At 37.0% G+C, this 19,318-nt stretch overlaps 1 protein-coding gene across 1 annotated transcript; it reads left to right on the top strand.

The window, feature by feature from the left end:
• Nucleotides 1-8,507: 8,507 nt before the first annotated feature.
• Nucleotides 8,508-10,557, top strand: LOC131236736 (putative 12-oxophytodienoate reductase 11; the record flags this gene model as incomplete). Its single annotated transcript, XM_058234135.1, has 2 exons — nucleotides 8,508-8,697; nucleotides 9,716-10,557. Coding segments are annotated over 2 exons (783 nt in total), but the record flags the coding sequence as incomplete, so codon positions are not given.
• Between the last annotated feature and the right edge of the window lie 8,761 nt (nucleotides 10,558-19,318).

The raw sequence follows: 19,318 nt of genomic DNA, 5'->3' as shown, positions 1-19,318 counted from the left end.
ACATGTGTACTGCCTCACACTAGCGACCCACCTCACACGGGGCGCCCCCCTGAGTGTGTCCCCGCATCCCACAGGCTACCCCACTCGAGCCCGGTATGAAAATGCCCCTACATTACCATATGACATATTCTGTAATTATTCTACATCACTAAAATATGGTTTCTTTGAAAAGGAAGTACAAAACAAAAGAAAACAGGCTGAAAAAATACGCAGTTAGTAGGCATACCAAATGGTAGATGACAAGTGTGTAACTCAGCAAACAAACAATTTGAATTTGATAGTTCATTAGATCATATGTGAGGGGATTAAACTGGATAAACTCCTAATGATGGTAGTTATTGAAAAATTATATCCACATTGAAAAGATTTTAAAACACTATTCATCATAAAACTAATGAGCTATCTATAGAAAGCATCTTAATTCATCTTCGTATCGAGGAAGAAACAAGGATATAGGATAAAAATGAGGAATTAAATGATGTTTCAAAAATTAACTTAGTGAACATATAAGACAAAAGAAGTGGGTGTGAAAAAATTGCAATGACAAGTTTGTAACTTAGCAGACAAACAAATTGAAATTGATTGTTTATTAGACTATCTATGAATGGATTAAACTGGATGAATTCCTTCAAGTGGTTGCAATTATCTAAAAATTACCCCAATCTTAAAAAGATTCTAGAACCACCTTTCATCATAAAACCAATGTGCTATTCATAGAAAGCATTATTGTTCATCTTCATATCGAGGGACAGGCAAGGCTTTAAGATAAAAATGAGTAATGAAATGATGAAGTTTCAAAAATCAAATTGTGGACATGCAAGGCTTTAAGATAAAAATGAGTAATCAAATGATGAAGTTTCAAAAATCAAATTGTTGAACGAGAAGAATGAAAAAGTTAAGTTTAAGGGAAAACTCAATAACCTAAAATTGACTCAAACAATCAATGTAAAATAAAAATAAAAAACTGTATCTCAAGTAAATCTGACTGAGGAGCCATCTATTGTAGCAGTCATCATGGAGGTTAATATGATCAAATTGGGACCATGAAATGGGTGGTGGTTTAACATGGGTGCTAATATACAGGTGTGTTATGATAGGCACTAGTTTAAAACCTACGAAGAAGGTACAACCTATAGTAAGATTCTGATGGGCAACATTGTTACTACAAACGTTGTTGGATAGGGAAATGTGGAATTTATATTTACCTTAGGAAAGGCTATTACATTAGCCATTGTTCTTCATGTTCCGAACATCTGCAAGAACTTTATCTTAGACTACCTTTGAACATGGAGAAGTTCACATATATTTATGAGTTTGATCGTTATTACAAAGGATTAGATTTATACAAATCATGAACATGGTATGTTCAAACTAAATGTTGAATTGAATAAAATTATTTCTACCTACATATTGTATTTATCTCGTTGTGGCATGGTAGACCAGGTCATGCGAATGTCAAATCTATTAGAAATATGACTACTTATGGTGTATTCCCTAGTTTAGAAAACAATGCATTTGAGAAGTATGAATCTTGCTTATAGTCCAAGGTAAGTAGAAAATCTTTTTCTAATGTATAAAGAAATTTTGAGTTATTAGGATTAAATTACTATGATATATATGATCTTAAATAAACTCTAACTAGAGAAGGTAAAAATTACAATATTATTATCATTTCCGATTAATCTACATATGTGTATGTATATACCTGATAAATTAAATTTAAGGATGGAACACTTTCTAAATTCATTATTTCTAAAAAGAAGTAAAAAATCAATTGAAAAGAGTAAAAGTCCTTGGAAGTGAGGTGGTGAATGGACTTTGAAGGATTTTGATAATTTTTGTGAATGTAATAAAATTATTCATGAGGTACTATTTCATATTCTACTCGACATAATGGGCAGTAAAATATTAAAATAAGACTAATTAATATCGTGAATGCTATGTTGCTTAGTTTTGATTTCTTTATTTTGCCTCCTATATTTTAAATTCAGTTCTTGCAAATAAATTTAAGATAACCCTAATGCATTGTGGAAAGATAGAAAACCCATTGTTAGTTATTGTGGATTTTAGGGTTGTTTTGCCCATGTTGCATTAATAGATCTTAAAAAAGTTAAATTAGGAATCAGAATATCTTAGTATATACTTGTAGGATATGAATGTAATAATTGCTTGCAAATTCCTAGATATTGGCGAAAATATTATAATAGAATATAAAGATGCAGAGTTTTATGAAAGTACATTTCTTTATAAATTAAATAACAGTAGGGGTTATTCTAATAGGGGTCCCTCTTCTGTAAAAATAGATGAGTTTTCTAACTCGAATCCTGTAGGCCTAGAAGAACCTCACTCTAAACCAAAAATCAAAAAAAGTATATGGCTTAGGGTTGCCAAGGACCATGGTTTTGATTTTCATGTATTTCTAACCTAACTAGAAGGTAACCCTGTCACATTTGAATATACTTATACTATGTACTCACATGATGCTATATTTTAGAAACAAGCTGTCACAAATATTGAGATAAAATCTATTAGAACTAATAACATGTAAAAATTAATTGACCTATCCTTTAAAGAAAAAAAATTAATATTAAAAAAGAAACGTAAGGCTGATGAATTAGTTGAAAAATATGTATTTAAGTTAGTAGCTAAGAGTTGATTACTTTGATTCATACTCTCCTACTTCTAAGACGATATCCGTTCATATTTTGATTGTCTAATTAATTAAAAAATATTTTGATTGTCGAAATTAGTAGGTAAGAGTTGATCATGTTGATTCATACGCTCCTACTTCTAAGTTGATATCCGTTCTGTGGGGAAGTGCGGAAGGTGAGCCCTTAAGATCTGACGGTCTACATGAGTTTTGGAACCCTCGCAAAGTAGAAGATTAATGCTTCAACGGACCGCCTATCTACTACTGGAGCAGATGGATCTATTCACACCTCTAATCCAACGGTATAAATAGCCCCGGATCACGATCTATGGATTAGATCGTCCCAAGGACAAGCCAAAATGGACAGATTACTGTGCACACTATATCTCTCTCAGTATACTCTCGGTATTTCTTATGATTGATTACCTTTTACGAGAGAAAAGGTATCCCTTTATATAGGAAAGGAAGGAAATATGATGAGACCAGATTATCCAGTCCTCTCCCCATCTCCTATCCAAAATCAAATTCAACAATGAATTTGAAATCTCAACAAAAAGGAAAAGGCCAGAAGAAGCCTAAATATATGGGACCCACCCACTAGTGATTGCTCACCAGTGGGCCCCATTGGCCTACGTCTAACACGTTCATATTTTGATTGTCATTACTTTTATTAAGTCTTCTAATTCACCAAATGAATATTAAAACTGTATTTTTAAATGGTGAATTGAAATATAAGGGTTTATAGAATCATATTAAAAGTATAAAATATATAAGCTTTTAAAGTTCTTATATGGACTTAAACAATCTTTTAGCTAGTGGTATAAAAAATTCAACTAAGTGATGATGTCATTTATGTTCAATGTAAAGTATGCCTTCATTCTAAGATATTTGAAAACTCTCAATGGAAGTACATTGTTGACATCCTTTGTCAAACTCATATGAATGAATTAAAGTCAATCTCCACTCCCATGGCACCATCAACCAAATTATTTGTCACATCTAACAAACCCCTTAATGATGCTACACTATATAGAAGTACTGTTGGGGCACTATTATACTTGACACTTACCCAACTGGACATTGCATATAGTGTCAGCAAAGTTTGTCAATTCATGCATTGGTCCACAATTCACCGAGCAACAATTAAGAGAATCTTTTGGTACCTAAAAACTTCATTAACTTATAGTTTATAATTTTATCAAAACAACTCTCTTCACTTTACTTGCCCACTTAGATGCAGACTAGGTCAATTGCCCCAATGATTTTAAATCTACTGGAGATTATACTATCTTTATGGGCTCTAACCTTATATGTTGGAGTTTCTGCGAATAACAAACTATTGTGCGCTCGAGCACAAAGCGCACAATAGCTGAGTACTATGTGGTTGCAAGTGCTACAACCAAATTAATTTGGTTGTAGTCTCTCCTTCAAGAATTTGGTATCTTTTTTCCGAAGCCACCTATACTTTTGTGATAACATTAGCGTAACATATTTTATGACCAACCCAATTTTTCATGTTCAAACCAAGCATGTGGAAATTGACTTTCACTTTATTCGAGATAAGGTTTTAAAAGTAGCTTTTGATGTTCGATTTATCTCCACAACGGACCAACTTGTTGATGACTTCATTAGAGTATTGTCAATCACTAGATTTCATGATGTTTGGTTTAAAGTCAATATTCATATTCATGATAGTATATTAGGTTGGATGGGGCATGTAAAGAGATGAGACAAATTCAAATTCAAATATTCAAAACCACTGTCATTTTTATTGTAATGAAATTCTCGTCTAAATCATTTTTAACATATATTCATAATTTTATATATATAAAGAGGTCTCTACTTTGTATTAGGGTGTGAGAGAGAATTCAAATTCTTATTACCATTTTAGGGTTGTCACCTATTCAGCACCAATAACTCCTCTCTAAAAAAAAAAAGAAAAAAAAGAAAAAGAAAAGGTCACAGGCATGTATGTGAACAACTTATGTGTACTCTCGTCTTTTTTCTAATTGCACTCTAATGCATTTAGATCTATATAGCATCATATAACTAATTATACAAATGGACAACATGTAGGCCGCTCTACTCATCAAGACGGATGTCAATGGGTCAAATAGGCCTCAAAGATATTGGATCTCGGCCTGATATGGCTAGGTATGGGCATAGCTAAAATGGGTGTGGGTGCGTTTGTGATGTTAGTTTGAGCTTAGTTAGTAATTGGGTGGGTTTGCAGGTATGCTAATCACATATCCAACTTGTGCTATGATTTTGTTTGTGTGTGTGTGCGCGCGCGCATATGTATATATGTGCAGGGAAATGTAACTATGAGGTCGACCTTATGGGAGCTTCCCAAGATTGAGTTGTGTGGCCCCACCGTGATGTATGTTGGAAATCCACACCATCAATCAGATGCACCATTCTATGCTGGGCCATGAGCCTAAAAATAAGGTCAATCCAAGACATAAATGGGCCACACCATAGAATAGTTTAGGGTTACCCACCCATTGAAAACTTCATGACCATTTATAAGATCATTGAGATGTGTTTCAAACATCCTGACGATATAGTGTGTCCCACTTGGACGAGGAGTCATACCGAGTTTCAACCATATCTAAAACTTGTATGGTCCACCAAGTGCTTTTATATGTTTTAGATATATTTAACACCATTTTAAATGGTTTGACCCACCTGAGTTTTAAATGGTGTAAATACACAGTAATCATTAAGTGAGAACTTTTATTTAACTGTACGTACAAAACAGAATGCTTTAATGTGTTCGGCTTCATTTTTTGCTTCATTTTTTGAAGAAGCTGGTTTCTTTTATTTGTGCTTGATCAAGGTTGGTCCAAAGGGTTTGATGAAAGATACACACCCTAGTGACCCCAATAGAAATTTATGGTTGCCATCTCATCCCATTTTACCCAATGGTATGGCCCACTTGAGGCAGATCCAAGACTCAACCGAAAAAGTGGAGATTAAATGGCCACCATTGAAACCTTCTCTAGGTCACAAAAGCTTCAAATCAATCTAAAATTTTTGTTTTCATTTCGTTTCAATGGAAATAACCTTATAAACATTTTGGATGGTATTACATAATGGTGGGCTCCAAGAAAGTTTCAACAGTTGGGAATTTCCATTCTTAGCGTTTACAGTTGTGTGGCCCACCTGAGTTTTAGATCTTCCTAATTTTTAAGATCTCATGCTACTATTACCTTAAGAAACCGATGAACGGAGTGGATATATATGTCACTAACATCATAGCGGGTCCCATATAGCCTCTGCCAATCGAAACTTCCTGCAGGGGCATAGGTAATTCGCCTTGTATATGCGGCGAGATGCCGGTTGCGTATAATCTTCCTATTATAAAAGATTGTGTGTGCATAATCTGCACCGTCAGATTTAATTGAAGAATACAATTTCATGGCGCCGGTGTATCAAGCGTCGTACACGCAGCCATAGTATGTAATGACTCCCCACAACAAAAATACCCGGTAGTGTGACGTTGGCCGTGACGTTAGCCTATTTCATTCGCTCTTTATATCTGCCTCAGTCAACTTCCACGTTAGACTGAAAAGGTCCGCCTGGGATCTTTCTCCCTTGGGGCTCGTTAGATGGACAGCGATGGGTTAGAATGAATCTAGACAGATCTGCGGCTGCATTCACAGCAATACTCTTCTGGGGTTCTGAATCTGTCACTTTTTTTTTTTTTTTCTCTCTTTTCTGTTTTGTGTCCAAAAGTGAGCCAGCGAGACTACAAGATTTTGGACGCCGATTGGCTAGTGATCGGTGCTCTGTGGCCCTACCATGATGTATGTGTTTTATCCACACTGTACATTCATTTTTAAAGATCATTTTAGGGCTTGATCCCAAAAATGAGGAAGATCTAAATTCCATTTGGGCCACACCATCGGAAAACAGTAGAAATTGAATGTCCACCGTTTAAAACCTCCTAGGTCGAGTGTAGTGTTTATTTGACATCTAAAATACGTATCAACTTGATCCAAAACTTTTGCAAACCCGAAAAAGTTTTTAATGGTAGGAGTTTAATCAAAACTATGCGGTCCACTTGATATTTTGATTACCTCATTTTTGTGCTTATGCCATGGAAAAACGGAGGATGGCATGGATGAAACACATACATCATGGTGGGGCCATGGAGCACAGACCACTAGCCAATGGCTAGCGGCAGGGTCACTAGCCAATCCATAATTCCCAAGATTTTCCAGTTGCGGGCCCAGGAAATTTGCATCATGGTATGAATGGTTTGGATGGCATAAATATCATGTGGACTAGTTCAAGAGAGAAATGGATGGACAATGTGAATTTCTTACCAAGCAACCTTTAAGCAATTTCTAGCGTCTGCGGTCTGACTGCCTATCACGCCGAATTTCTGCTGCAAGAAGTGACGTAAGAGAACGAATACTTCAGTAATATTTTCTAACCGTCCATTTTTCTTGACGAGGGCATGTCCTCAGCGGCCACATCTGATTATTGTACGAGATTTCTCGCACGTGTGATAACTCTAAGCGGCACGTCGACTATTGTTCATTTTTGTGATTTTCAATCTTAGCATCCTGTGTTTGGAACCGTGATACATGTACGGTGGAGCCCAACAGGTGAACGGTCCAGATCTTGGGCACATGCGACACTGACGGCGAGCAGAGTAAGAGCGGTCTGTCTTTGCATTTAAACAGTAGTAGTTAAGAACCGAAACGGCTGAACCACCACCTCCATTTTGGGAAAGATGCAATTCAGTAAGGCGGGCCCTGCTTGATGCGGATTGCATGGAGACCCCAACACCAGGTAGCTACGTGGCGTCAGCACTCCGTGGGGCCCACCATGATGTATGTGTTCTATTCATGTTGCCATACTTCTTGCGGCTCATTGTAGGGAATATACCTAGAATTAAAGCATATCCAAAACTCAAGTGGACCACACTACCACACTATGGGAAACAGCCGGGATTGAATGCTTACCATTGATGACTTTTGAGAGTCGTATACGTGTTGGATGGTATTTGTGTTTTCCCTTCATTTAGGTCCGTGTAACCTAATGAGTCCTTGCTATTGTTGAAAATCAGTTGTTTTTTGGAAAAAAAAATATATTAAATTTTCAAATTTTTGTGAATTTCATGCCAAAATGCTTTTTGAAAATTTTGAATGTAAAACTGCAGTGTGTGCTTTGTCCCACATTGGAAATGTAAAAAAAAGAAATTTGTGATTTATATAAGAACGTGTGAAGAGTACTCTTACTTCAAGTGTTTCAAGGACGTGATACTCGGGTTGCATGTTCTAGCACGTGGGCAGTATAGTTGTAGTGGTGGTAGATGACACACTTTGCACTTTGCACGTACTGCACCAGGAAAGTATGCAGCAAATGTCCGTGCCCTTAAAATGGATCCTTAATGGTTGGGTCTATTTTTTATTGTTTTTTTGAACGGTCCTTCATGGGTCTAATGTAAAGCTCTAATCAGCATGAGCTGGGTCTTCTTGAGGTTGGTTTGGGCTCCGGTTGATCCTCAGATCCAACCTAACCTTGCACTGTTGCACTCTAGAAATGATATTGAGAGACCTGCACCTGGAAAGTATGCAGCAGATGTCCATGGGCCCTTAAAATGGAACCTTCTTATATGGGTCTCCTTTTTTTTTTTTGAACGGTCCTTATGTGTGTACTGTAAAGCGCTAATCAGCAGATTGAGCTCTGGAACCCTTTTGTTTCTCTTCAACAAGTGGAAATGTTTCTATTTTTTGTATTTCTCATCTTCTTGCTACTCAATCATTGGGTTGATGCTTTTGTTGGTTTATCAGGACATGAAGGCCTCCCCCATCTCAATTGTCGTTGAAGTAATTTGATCTAATTCCTGTTTACAGGATTTCAGCCCAACGGGCAAGCTCCCATCTCCTCTTCTGACAAGCCACTGACACCTCAGCTTCGTGCCAGTGGTGTCAATGTTCCAGAGTTCTCACCTCCACGGCGGTTAAGGACAGATGAAATTCCTCAAGTCGTCCACGATTTTAGAGTTGCTGCTAGGAATGCCATAGAGGCAGGTAAGAGGTTCATTTCATCCACAGTGGGAGAAGAGAATTTCAAATTTCTAGATTCAGTTTCTGTTTATAGTCGCATTAAAAAAGTTTATGAATGATCTGTATAGTATTGTTTAATTAAGGAGTTATGGCATGTTCAATCCAGTGGATGGGACAGAGCTCTATAACCATGCAAAACAAACCTTGTCTGATTGGTGCAAACAAATTGGCCATTAAAAACAAATATGGCTGGCCATCCACATTCAATGGATCAAAGTTGACATGAAGCCATCGTTATCTGGTTGTTATATGATATTTGCATCATGGCCCATAAACATAGATATCAGATGAACAGTCCCACCTTGCCAGACCATTTTGGCCACTTGTTTTTTGCTGCATCTAGAATAATTGCATTTCGTTTGATCTTTAACGTGTTGTAGTTTCCTCTACATGAGCAGCATAGTAATGTGACTGCCGACATTGTTCTAAATGTCAGAAATAAGCTTGCATCCCTTTCATGATTGCTGAAATTTGGACCATGTATGGCTGGCAATGTGTCATGTTGGCCTGTTCACTTGTTTCTTATCTGGTTGGGAGTTGGGATCAGGCCTGAAAATGTGGCCTGTTAGGTAAACAGGTCGGGCTCAGGTGGATCCCACCTGACCATTTACAAGAAGCTTATTAATAGTTATACAGGGGTTTAATCTCCAAACCTGCTTTCTCAGTACCATTGGGCCTTACAATGAGGTATGCTAAGGTAAATGGGTTGAGCTGATTGCGTCTTGCACCTAATAATTTGGCCATGGGTTTAAATTCTAGACCCGTTCGCTAAATAGGTCAAGTTCGGGTCATGGTTTATAGGTTGCAGTTGGGTCAAGGTTTACTTCCTCTGTTTGGTAAATGCGTTGAGCCCGGGCAGACCATGATGTAACCCAAACCTGACCTCCACCTTTGTCACCACCGCCATCAGTTCTCCCATTGTTGTATGATGTGCCCACGTGAGTCTGAATCTTGCCCACATTCTTTCTGTGGATGCATACAGGTTTTGATGGAGTCGAGATACATGGAGCCCACGGCTACCTAATTGATCAGTTCCTGAAAGATCAAGTTAATGACAGAACCGACAAGTATGGTGGAAGCTTAGAGAACCGTTGCCGTTTTGCTCTAGAAGTAGTCGAGGCCGTCGTTGATGAGATTGGAGCTGATAAAGTCGGCATCAGGCTCTCTCCCTTTGCCAATTACAGCGAGTCTGGGGATTCAAACCCAGAAGCCCTCGGCCTTTACATGGCTGAATCACTAAACAAGTATGGAATCCTCTATTGCCACATGGTCGAGCCGAGGATGGTCACAGAAGATGAGAAGTTGGAAACTCCCCACAGTCTCGTACCTATGAGAAAGGCTTTCAAGGGGACTTTCATAGCAGCCGGAGGCTATGACAGAGAAGAAGGGAACAAAACTATTGCTAGCGGTTATGCAGACCTAGTTGCTTATGGCCGCTTGTTCTTGGCTAACCCTGATTTGCCTAGGAGATTTGAGCTTAATGCGCCTCTTAACAAGTACGACAGAAACACTTTCTATTCACTAGATCCGGTTGTGGGGTACACCGACTACCCTTTTCTCGAATCTACAGCCTAGATTTTCATTTATGTGAGATAAAGGAGAGCTGCATTATTGTTTTCCGACATTTCTTCCAGAAGGTTGGATTTAAAGTTGTTGTGTTTTAGATGATATGATGTTCGAGATTGTTTGTATTAATGTTTCTGTGATATGATATTGGGGTTGTATGTAATACAGTTTCTGTGAACTTATCTTATAATACTTTGCATTTGCCTATATGATTCATGTTACATGCAACAATGAAATCCTTGGCAGTTTTATGGTGTAGATCTTTTTTATTATCTTTGCTAATGAAGATGTGGATGTGCAAGGCCAACCATTGCAGAGGATACTGTTATTTCTTCGATTGCACTTTGTTAGAGGATGGTTTGGGTCGATTGTTAGTGAGTTTGGGGATGTTGTTTTGAAATACCTCAGTGCAAAACATTAATCTAATCTCCACATTGGATAAGGAGAGGGAGTGAGAAGTGCTTATAAAGCATTTTCACCGGAACCTTTTTCAAAGTACTACATTGTGTTCAATTCCTCACGCATGTGCAAGGCCAGCCTTTAGGGAAAATCAGTCAACTGGGTGCGAATGCACGATACTCATGCGTGGTGGTGTGTGCGGATCCAACCATGATAAGCTTAATCGGATGGGCTTAATCTTGTCGGAGTCACTTGCATAAGACTGCATCCATTTTTGAGAAACATCTCTTGATTTTTGGAGTGCGCCCACATTATGATAACAAGCGGTTTTGTGCATCTTAAGATTTGTAATGAGCTATTTTACACTTAAGATTGGAAGTTTCTCTTGCTCTAGGGTTAACACATTCCATCGTCTCTAATAACTAAGTATACGAAGGAAGAGTGGTGGTGTTAGGTTTTCTATGGCTTGTGCATGCCGGGGATTAAATATAGGCTAGGTGTTGTATATATCCTAAGGATAATGCATAAAGAGCCTACTGTAATGGTCAAAACAACTAAGAGCGCAAACTATCTCAAAGACAATGACTACTTTTATGTTTCGTTCTAGCTAGAAATTTAGATACATGGGCAATTTTCTATTGCTTTTGCAATCATCAAAGAGCGTGATGAAGTTCTAAATCTTCATTGATTTATTTATGTTTGAGTTTATTTCCCTACATTTGATTCAACAAGTTTGAAGATAGATGGCTCCTATGAGCTCAGGAAACTCCTCGAACTACAATAAGTTAATTCATTTGGAAATTTTCTATGGGCAACATCATAAAAAGTGGAGGAAGAAATGTTCTTGTACCTCACCATGCTTCAGGCGACTTATGCAATAAATTCCTGAAGCCGGATTTGCATGAACTGGAGCTATCTGTTGTCCGTTAGAAGTGGGATAAAGATGATTATCTATGCAAAAATCCTGTAGTCGTTGCACTTTCGAATCCACCATATGACGTGTTCTATAATTATTCTACTTCACTAAAATATGGTTTCTTTGAAAAGGAAGTATAAAACATAAGAAAACAGGCTAAAAAAAATATGCAGTTAGTAGGCATATCAAATGGTAGATGACAAGTGTGTAACTCAGCAAACAAACAAATTGAATTTGATAGTTCATTAGATCATTTGTGAGGGGATTAAACTAGATAAACTCTTAATGATGGTAGTCATTGAAAAATTATATCCATGTTGAAAAGATTTTAAAACACTATTCATCATAAAATTAATGAGTTATCCATAGAAAGCATCTTAATTCATCTTCGTATCGAGAAAGAAGCAAGGATATAGGATAAAAATAAGGAATTAAATGATGTTTCGAAAATTAACTTAGTGAACATATATGACAGAAGAAGTGGGTGTGAAAAAATGCAATTAGTGAGTATTTTAGATACCAAATGGTAGATAACAAGTTTGTAACTTAGCAGACAAACAAATTGAAATTGATAGTTTATTAGATTATCTGTGAAGGGATTAAACTAGATGAAATCCTTCGAGTGGCTGCAATTATCTAAAAATTACCCTAATCTTAAAAAGATTCTAAAGCCACCTTTCATCATTCATCTTCATATCGAGGGATAGGCAAGGCTTTAAGATAAAAATGGGTAATCAAATGATGAAGTTTCAAAAATCAAATTGTTGAACAAGAAAAATGAAAATTTTAAGTTTAAGGGAAAACTCAATAACCTAAAACTGACTCAAAAAAATCAAAGTTTTTAAAAATTTTTTTTTTTTCTTTTTAAAAAAAAAAAAACATATCTCAAGTAAATCTGACCGAGGAGCCACCTATTGTAGTAGTTATCATGGAGGTTAATATGATCAAATTGGGACCATGAAATGGGTGGTGGATTAATGTGGGTGATAATATACGTGTGTGTTATGATAGACACTAGTTTAAATCATATGAAGAGGGTATAACCTATAGTAAGATTCAGATGGGCAACACTGTTACTACAAACGTGGTTGAATAGGGAAATGTGGAATTTATATTTACCTTAGGAAAAGCTATTATATTAGCCATTGTTCTTCATGTTCTGGACATCTGCAAGAACTTGGTCTTAGACAACTTTGCACATGGAGAAGTTGACATATATTTATGAGTTGATCACTATTACAAAGGATTAGATTTATACAAATCATGAACTTGGTATGTTCAAACTAAACGTTGAATTGAATAAAATTATTTCTACTTACATATTGTATTTGTCTCTTTGTGGCATGGTAGACGTCACATGAATGTCAAATCTATTAGAAATATACCTACTTATGGTGTATTCCCTAGTTTAGAAAACAATGCATTTGAAAAGTATGAATCTTGCTTCCAGTCCAAGGTAAGCAGATTTTTTTTTTCTATTGTATAAAGAAATTCTGAGTTATTAGGATTAAATTACTATGATATATATGATCTTAAAGAAACTCTAACTAGATAAGGTAAAAAATATAGTACTATCATTTCCGATTAATCTATACGTGTATGTATGTACTTGATAAAATTTAAAGATTGAGCACTTTCTAAATTCATTATTTCTAAAAATGAAGTAAAAAATCAATTGAAAAGAGTGAAAGTCCTTAAAGGTGAGGTGGTGAATGGACTTTGAAGGATTCCGATAATTTTTGTGAATGTAATAAATTTATTCACGAGGTACTACTCCATATTCTACTCAACATAATGGGCAATAAAATATTAAAATAAGACTAATTAATATTGTGATTACTATGTTGCTTAGTTTCAATTTCTTTATTTTGCCTCTTGTATTTTAAATTCAGTTCTTGCAAATAAATTTAAGATAACCCTAATGCATTGTGGAAAGATAGAAAACCCATTATTAGTTATTGTGGATTTTAGGGTTCTTTTGCCCATGTTACGCTAATAGATCTTTAAAAAGTTAAATTAGGCATCGGAATATCTTAGTATGTACTTGTAGGGTATTAATGTAATAATTGCTTGCAAATTCCTAGATATTGGTGAAAACATTATAATGGAATATAAAGATGTAGAGTTTTATATAATAATTGCTTTCTTTATAGATTAAAAAACAATATGGGTTCCTCTTCTGTAAAAATAGATGAGTTTTCTAACTCGAATCCTATAGGCCTAGAAGAACCTCATTCTAAACCAAAAATCAGAAAAAGTATATGGCTTAGGGTTGTCAATGACCATGGTCTTGATTTTCATGTATTTTTAACCAAACTAGAAGGTAACCCTGTCACATTTGAAGATATTATGTATTCACATGATGTTATATTTTAGAAAGAAGCAATCACAAATGAGATAAAATCTATTAGAACTAATAACATGTAAAAATTAATTGACCTATCTCTTAAAGAAAAAAATTTAATATTAAGAAAGAAACATAAGTTGATGAATTAATTGAAATATGCGTCTAAGTTAGTAGCTAATAGTTGATCACTTTGATTCATACTCTCCTACTTCTGAGATGATATCCGTTCATAATTTAATTGTCATTACTTTTATTAAGTCTTCTAATTTACTAAATGAATGATAAAACTGTATTTTTAAATGGTGAATTAAAATATAAAGGCTTATAGAATCATGTCAAAAGTATAAAATATATAAGCTTTTAAGGTTCTCATATGGACTTAAACAATCCTCTAGCTAGTGGTATAAAAAATTCAACTAAGTGATGATGTCTAATGGATTTATGTTCAATGTAAAACATGCCTTCATTCTAAGGTATTTGAAAATTCTCAGTGGAAGTACATTCTTGACATCCTTTGTTGAACTCATATGAATGAATCAAAGTCCATCTCCACTCCTATGGCACTATCAACCAAATTATTTGTCACATCTCACGAACCCCTTAAGGATGCTACACTATATAGAAGTACTGTTGGGGCCCTATTATACTTGACACTTACGCAGCTAGACATTGCATATAGTGTAAGCAAAGTTTGTCAATTCATGCATTGGTCCACAATTCACTGGCCAACAATTAAGAGAATCTTTTGGTATCTAAAAACTACATTAACTTATAGTTTATAATTTTATCTAAACAACTCTCTTCACTTTTCTTGCCTTCTTGGATGCAGACTAGGTCAATTACCCCAATGATCATAAATCTACTAGAGATTATACTATCTTTATGGGCTCTAACCTTATATATTGGAGTTTTCGCGAATAACAAACTATTTCATGCTCAAGCACAAAAGTTGAGTACTATGTGATTGCAAGTGCTACAACCAAATTAACTTGGTTGTAGTCTCTCCTTGAAGAACTTGGTATCTTTCTCCCAAAGCCACCGATACTTTTGTGATAACATTGGCGTAACATATTTTACAACCAACCCAATTTTTCATGTTCAAACCAAGCATGTTGAAATGGACTTTCACTTTATTCGAGACAAGGTTTCAAAAGTACCTTTTGATGTTCGATTTATCTCCACAATGGACGAACTTCTTGATGACCTCACACGAGTATTGTCAATCACTAGATTTCATGATGTTTGGTTTAAAATCAATATTCATATTCATGATAGGATATTGGGTTTATGGGCCTATAAAGAGATGAGACAAATTCAAAATCAAATATTCAAAACCACCTTCATTTTTATCATAATGAAATTCTCATTTAAATCATTTTTAGTATGTATTTATAATTTTATCTATATAAAAAAGTCTCTACTCTCTATTAGGGTGTGAGAGAGAATTCACATTCTTATTACCATTTTAGGGTCGTCACCTATTCAGCACCAATAATGCATTTATATATATATATATATATATATATATAAAACTAATTATACATATGGACAACTTGTCGGTATGGGCAATATGTAGGCCGCTCTACTCATCAAGAGGGATGTCAATGGGTCAAATAGGCCTCGAAGACATTGGATCTTGGCCTCATATGGCTAGGTATGGGTATAACTAAAATGAGCGTGGGTGGATTTGTGATGTTAGTTTAAGCTTGGTTAGTGATTGGGTGGGTTTGCAAGTATGCTCTGCACATATCCAGCTTGTGCTATGATTTTGTGTGTGTGTGCGTGTGTATGTATATGTATGTATGTGTAGGGAAATGTAACTATGAGGTCGGCCTTATGGGAGCTTCCCAAGATTGAGCCATGTGGCCCCACCATGACCTGTGTTGGAAATCCAAACCACCAATCAGATGTACCATTCCTAAAAATAAGGTCAATCCAAGATATAAGTGGGCCACACCATAGAATAGTTTAAGGTTACCCACCCATTGAAAACTTCATGATCATTTATAGGACCACACTGAGATGTGGTTCAAACATCCAGACGATCCATTGTTTGTCCCACTTGGACCAGAGGTCATAAGAAGTTTCAATCATATCTAAAACTTGTATTGGTCCCACCAAATGCTTTTAGATGTTTTAGATATGTTTCACACAGTTTTAGATGGTGCGACCCACCTGAGTTCCATATAGGACTGACTTTTGAGATATCCCATAACCTAGAGGGGACCCACCAAATCCATGGTGTGGATGTCTAACAAATAACAGTGGCCCACACATATGTGGATGTCTAACACATAACGTTTAATCCTTACTGTGTGGTCCACTTGAAACTTTGATCTACTTCATTTTTGGGCTTTTATCCTAAAGCAATATGATAAAATGAATAGACAGTGTGGATGAAACCCACACATCACAGTGGGGTTCAAAACCCTTGTCCCTTCCTAAGTTAGGGACACGGTAGTGCCCAATCCATGTATGAGGATTCCGGTCGACTTGTAGTACGATTTCTAACGGAAGTTGGGTGGGGCTCACTGTGATGTTTTTAAGAAATCCACACCCTCCCGTTTTTCTAAATCATGTCTGGGCATGAGTCCAAAATGAGGTAGATCCAAAATTAAAGTGAGCCGCATGATGGAAAATAATGAGGATTGAATGTCCACCGTTGAAACATTCAGGGGAGAAAAAGTTTTGGATCAAGTTAATATATTTGTGTTTTCAATTCATACTATTATAAATAACCTTATGAACGGTGTGAATGGCATATAAACATCATAATAGACTAGTAGGAGGTTTTAGAAAGGAGGTTTCGAGGGTGGATGTTTAATCCCCGTTGTTTCCTTTGTCACGTGGTTTTACTTAAAGGTTTTTTTTATGCAAGAAAAACATCAAAAGTAGGAGAGAAACTGAAATGAAACCAAAAATCAAAATAAATTTCAAATCCGGCTGTGAAACATGTATCCGCTAGCTGTGCCTTGGTTGCTGGTGAATAGATTCCAAAGACTTGACAAGTCTTAATGGTTCTGCGTGCAACAATTATGAAAAAATCACATAGAAACTTTGGTAAGTAAATTTCCAATTGGGGCAAACTGTGTTTTGCAAATAGATAACCGAACAGTTATTTCTATAACTGTTCAGAATGGTTATGTATATTCATTTTGAATGAAAAATGCCAATTGACTTAGATCAATCAAACCACTTGACTGATTGGCTAAACTAACCGTTGTATCGACAGTTGAAAAGAGCAAATTTGCAAAATACATCATCAAACTATATACTGCTCAGCCAATGAAGGAACGTGAGCTAGACTTGCTCATGTGTGCATGCCAACGATTTACATCCATTTTCAGTGTTGTAACATGAAATAATGGAAAGCTGCCACATGTTGACACTACAATTTTAGTACTCACAGAAATTATACTCGCACCCGAAGATATATTCGTTTGATCATTCTTCGATGATACGCATTCCATTATTAATACGGTGACATGGACCCTTACGCATGCCTTTAAGGGGAATGAACTATCGCATGCCACGTGGCCACAATTAGCGAGCCAATTAATCAGACAAGGTGCCCGACACGATTATAAAGACCTACTAAGAGAATGAATCCTATCACGGATCTGACTATCATACACTCGGTAAAGTTGTCTCTAGGGGTGTACATCGAGTTGAATCGAGTCTAGCTGGCCTCAGCTCGATCGACTTGGCTCGAACACTGGCTGACCTCAGCTCGGCTCGGTCTTCGAGCTTGACTGGCCAGCTCGGCTCAGTTCGGTCAGCAGCTCGGGCCGAGTTCGTCATGGAGGCATTTCCACATACACCTGAACTGCAACTTGCTTGCTTGCCCGTGCAAACAGAACTGTCTTATATGTGAACTCGCTGGTTTGATCCAGGATCCTTATTTTAGGCATGAGCTCAAATTAAATCATATTTAAAACTTAAGTGGACCACACCATATAAAATAGTCAGTATTAAACATGTACCAATAATGGCAAATAAACATCAGTGCAGCCCTAAAAAGGTTTTATTGTTCCACTGTTTCTTACAATGTGGCCCACTTTAACTTTGGATGTGCTTCATTTTACTGCAAGGCCAGTGCGATGTTTTATATTCACATCTTTCGTTTTTTTTTATGGATCATTTTGCTACTTTAGTCCAAAAAAAAAAACATAAGTAAAAAAATCAGGAGATTAGATGGACCACACCATAGGAAACAGATAATTGACCGTTAAAAACTTTTTTGGGCCACAAAAGTTTTGGATTAAGTTGATATTTGTGTGGTCGGGCCCTAAGAAGTTTTCAACGGTGGGCATTCAATCACCACTGTTTCAATGGTGGGCATTCAATCACCACCGTTTCCTTGTTTGGATGGTAACTTAAAATGATTTGGAAAAGTGGACGGTGTGGATATAAGACACATCAAGCGGCCCCTCAGACAGGGATCCACTGACCTCAGTGGATATAGGTATGAAAGAAGGTCCTAAACTGAGTTGAAAAAACGGATGGACGACGTCGATAAAATAAAAATAAATCACGGTGGCCCATCGAGTCCTTACGTGGTGTTGAGTAGGGGTGGGCATCGAGCCGAGTCGAGTCGAGGTGGGCCAAGCTCGGCTCGGCTTGTCCATGCTGTACTCAAGTTCGAGCTCAGCCTCAATCTCAACATTGAAGCTTGGCTTGTTTGCCAAAGCTGTCAAGTCGAGTTTGAGTCGAGCTAGTGGTTCGAGTCGAGCTCGAGCTTGTTGGGTGAGAGAGTAATGGATTTTGTTCTTGATCCTCCTCCATTGATTCAGGAGAGAAGCTAAATAAAAAAATTTTAAAGATGCATTTTACATGACGCTTTGGCCCGACAACTGAAACAGAGTGTAGTCCATTTTTCAGCAATCCAGAAAATCCATCTGCGTTGGCCCTATGATAGAAGAACCATGGGCCAAAAGCATCCTCAAATGTATGTTCTGAATTACCCATCATGAAGGCTGTTGGGGATAAAAGATACAGAGTTCGGAGACTCGGACTTAATGCCTCGGGTCGCCAAAGGATGTGTCAGATCCGAGGCATGGTTCACTAAACCGAGACAGAAGTTAAGTCGGTTCGGACGACACATCAGCAATCCGGGCATGCATCGGGCCGATCTTCTTATCAGATCGGCCAGCGCAAGATAAGGCGCCTCATCCCGAATATCTTGGGATAAGATCCCCGACCCCGAAGCTCACGGGATCGGATGAAGGCTGGAGATGGGCACGATCCTGTCTCCGTGATACCAGGAGAGGATCCCGCCCACGATATCAGGAGAAGAATCCTCGTACGATTAAATGCTCCAGCAGCTATAAAAGAGGAACCTCCATCGTCTTGTGAGG

The sequence above is a fragment of the Magnolia sinica genome, chromosome 2, assembly GCF_029962835.1.
Source record: "Magnolia sinica isolate HGM2019 chromosome 2, MsV1, whole genome shotgun sequence".
In the NCBI taxonomy this organism is placed as follows: domain Eukaryota; kingdom Viridiplantae; phylum Streptophyta; class Magnoliopsida; order Magnoliales; family Magnoliaceae; genus Magnolia; species Magnolia sinica.
The sequence above is the reverse complement of the archived record's forward strand: the minus strand, read 5'-3'. Positions and strand labels throughout refer to the sequence as shown.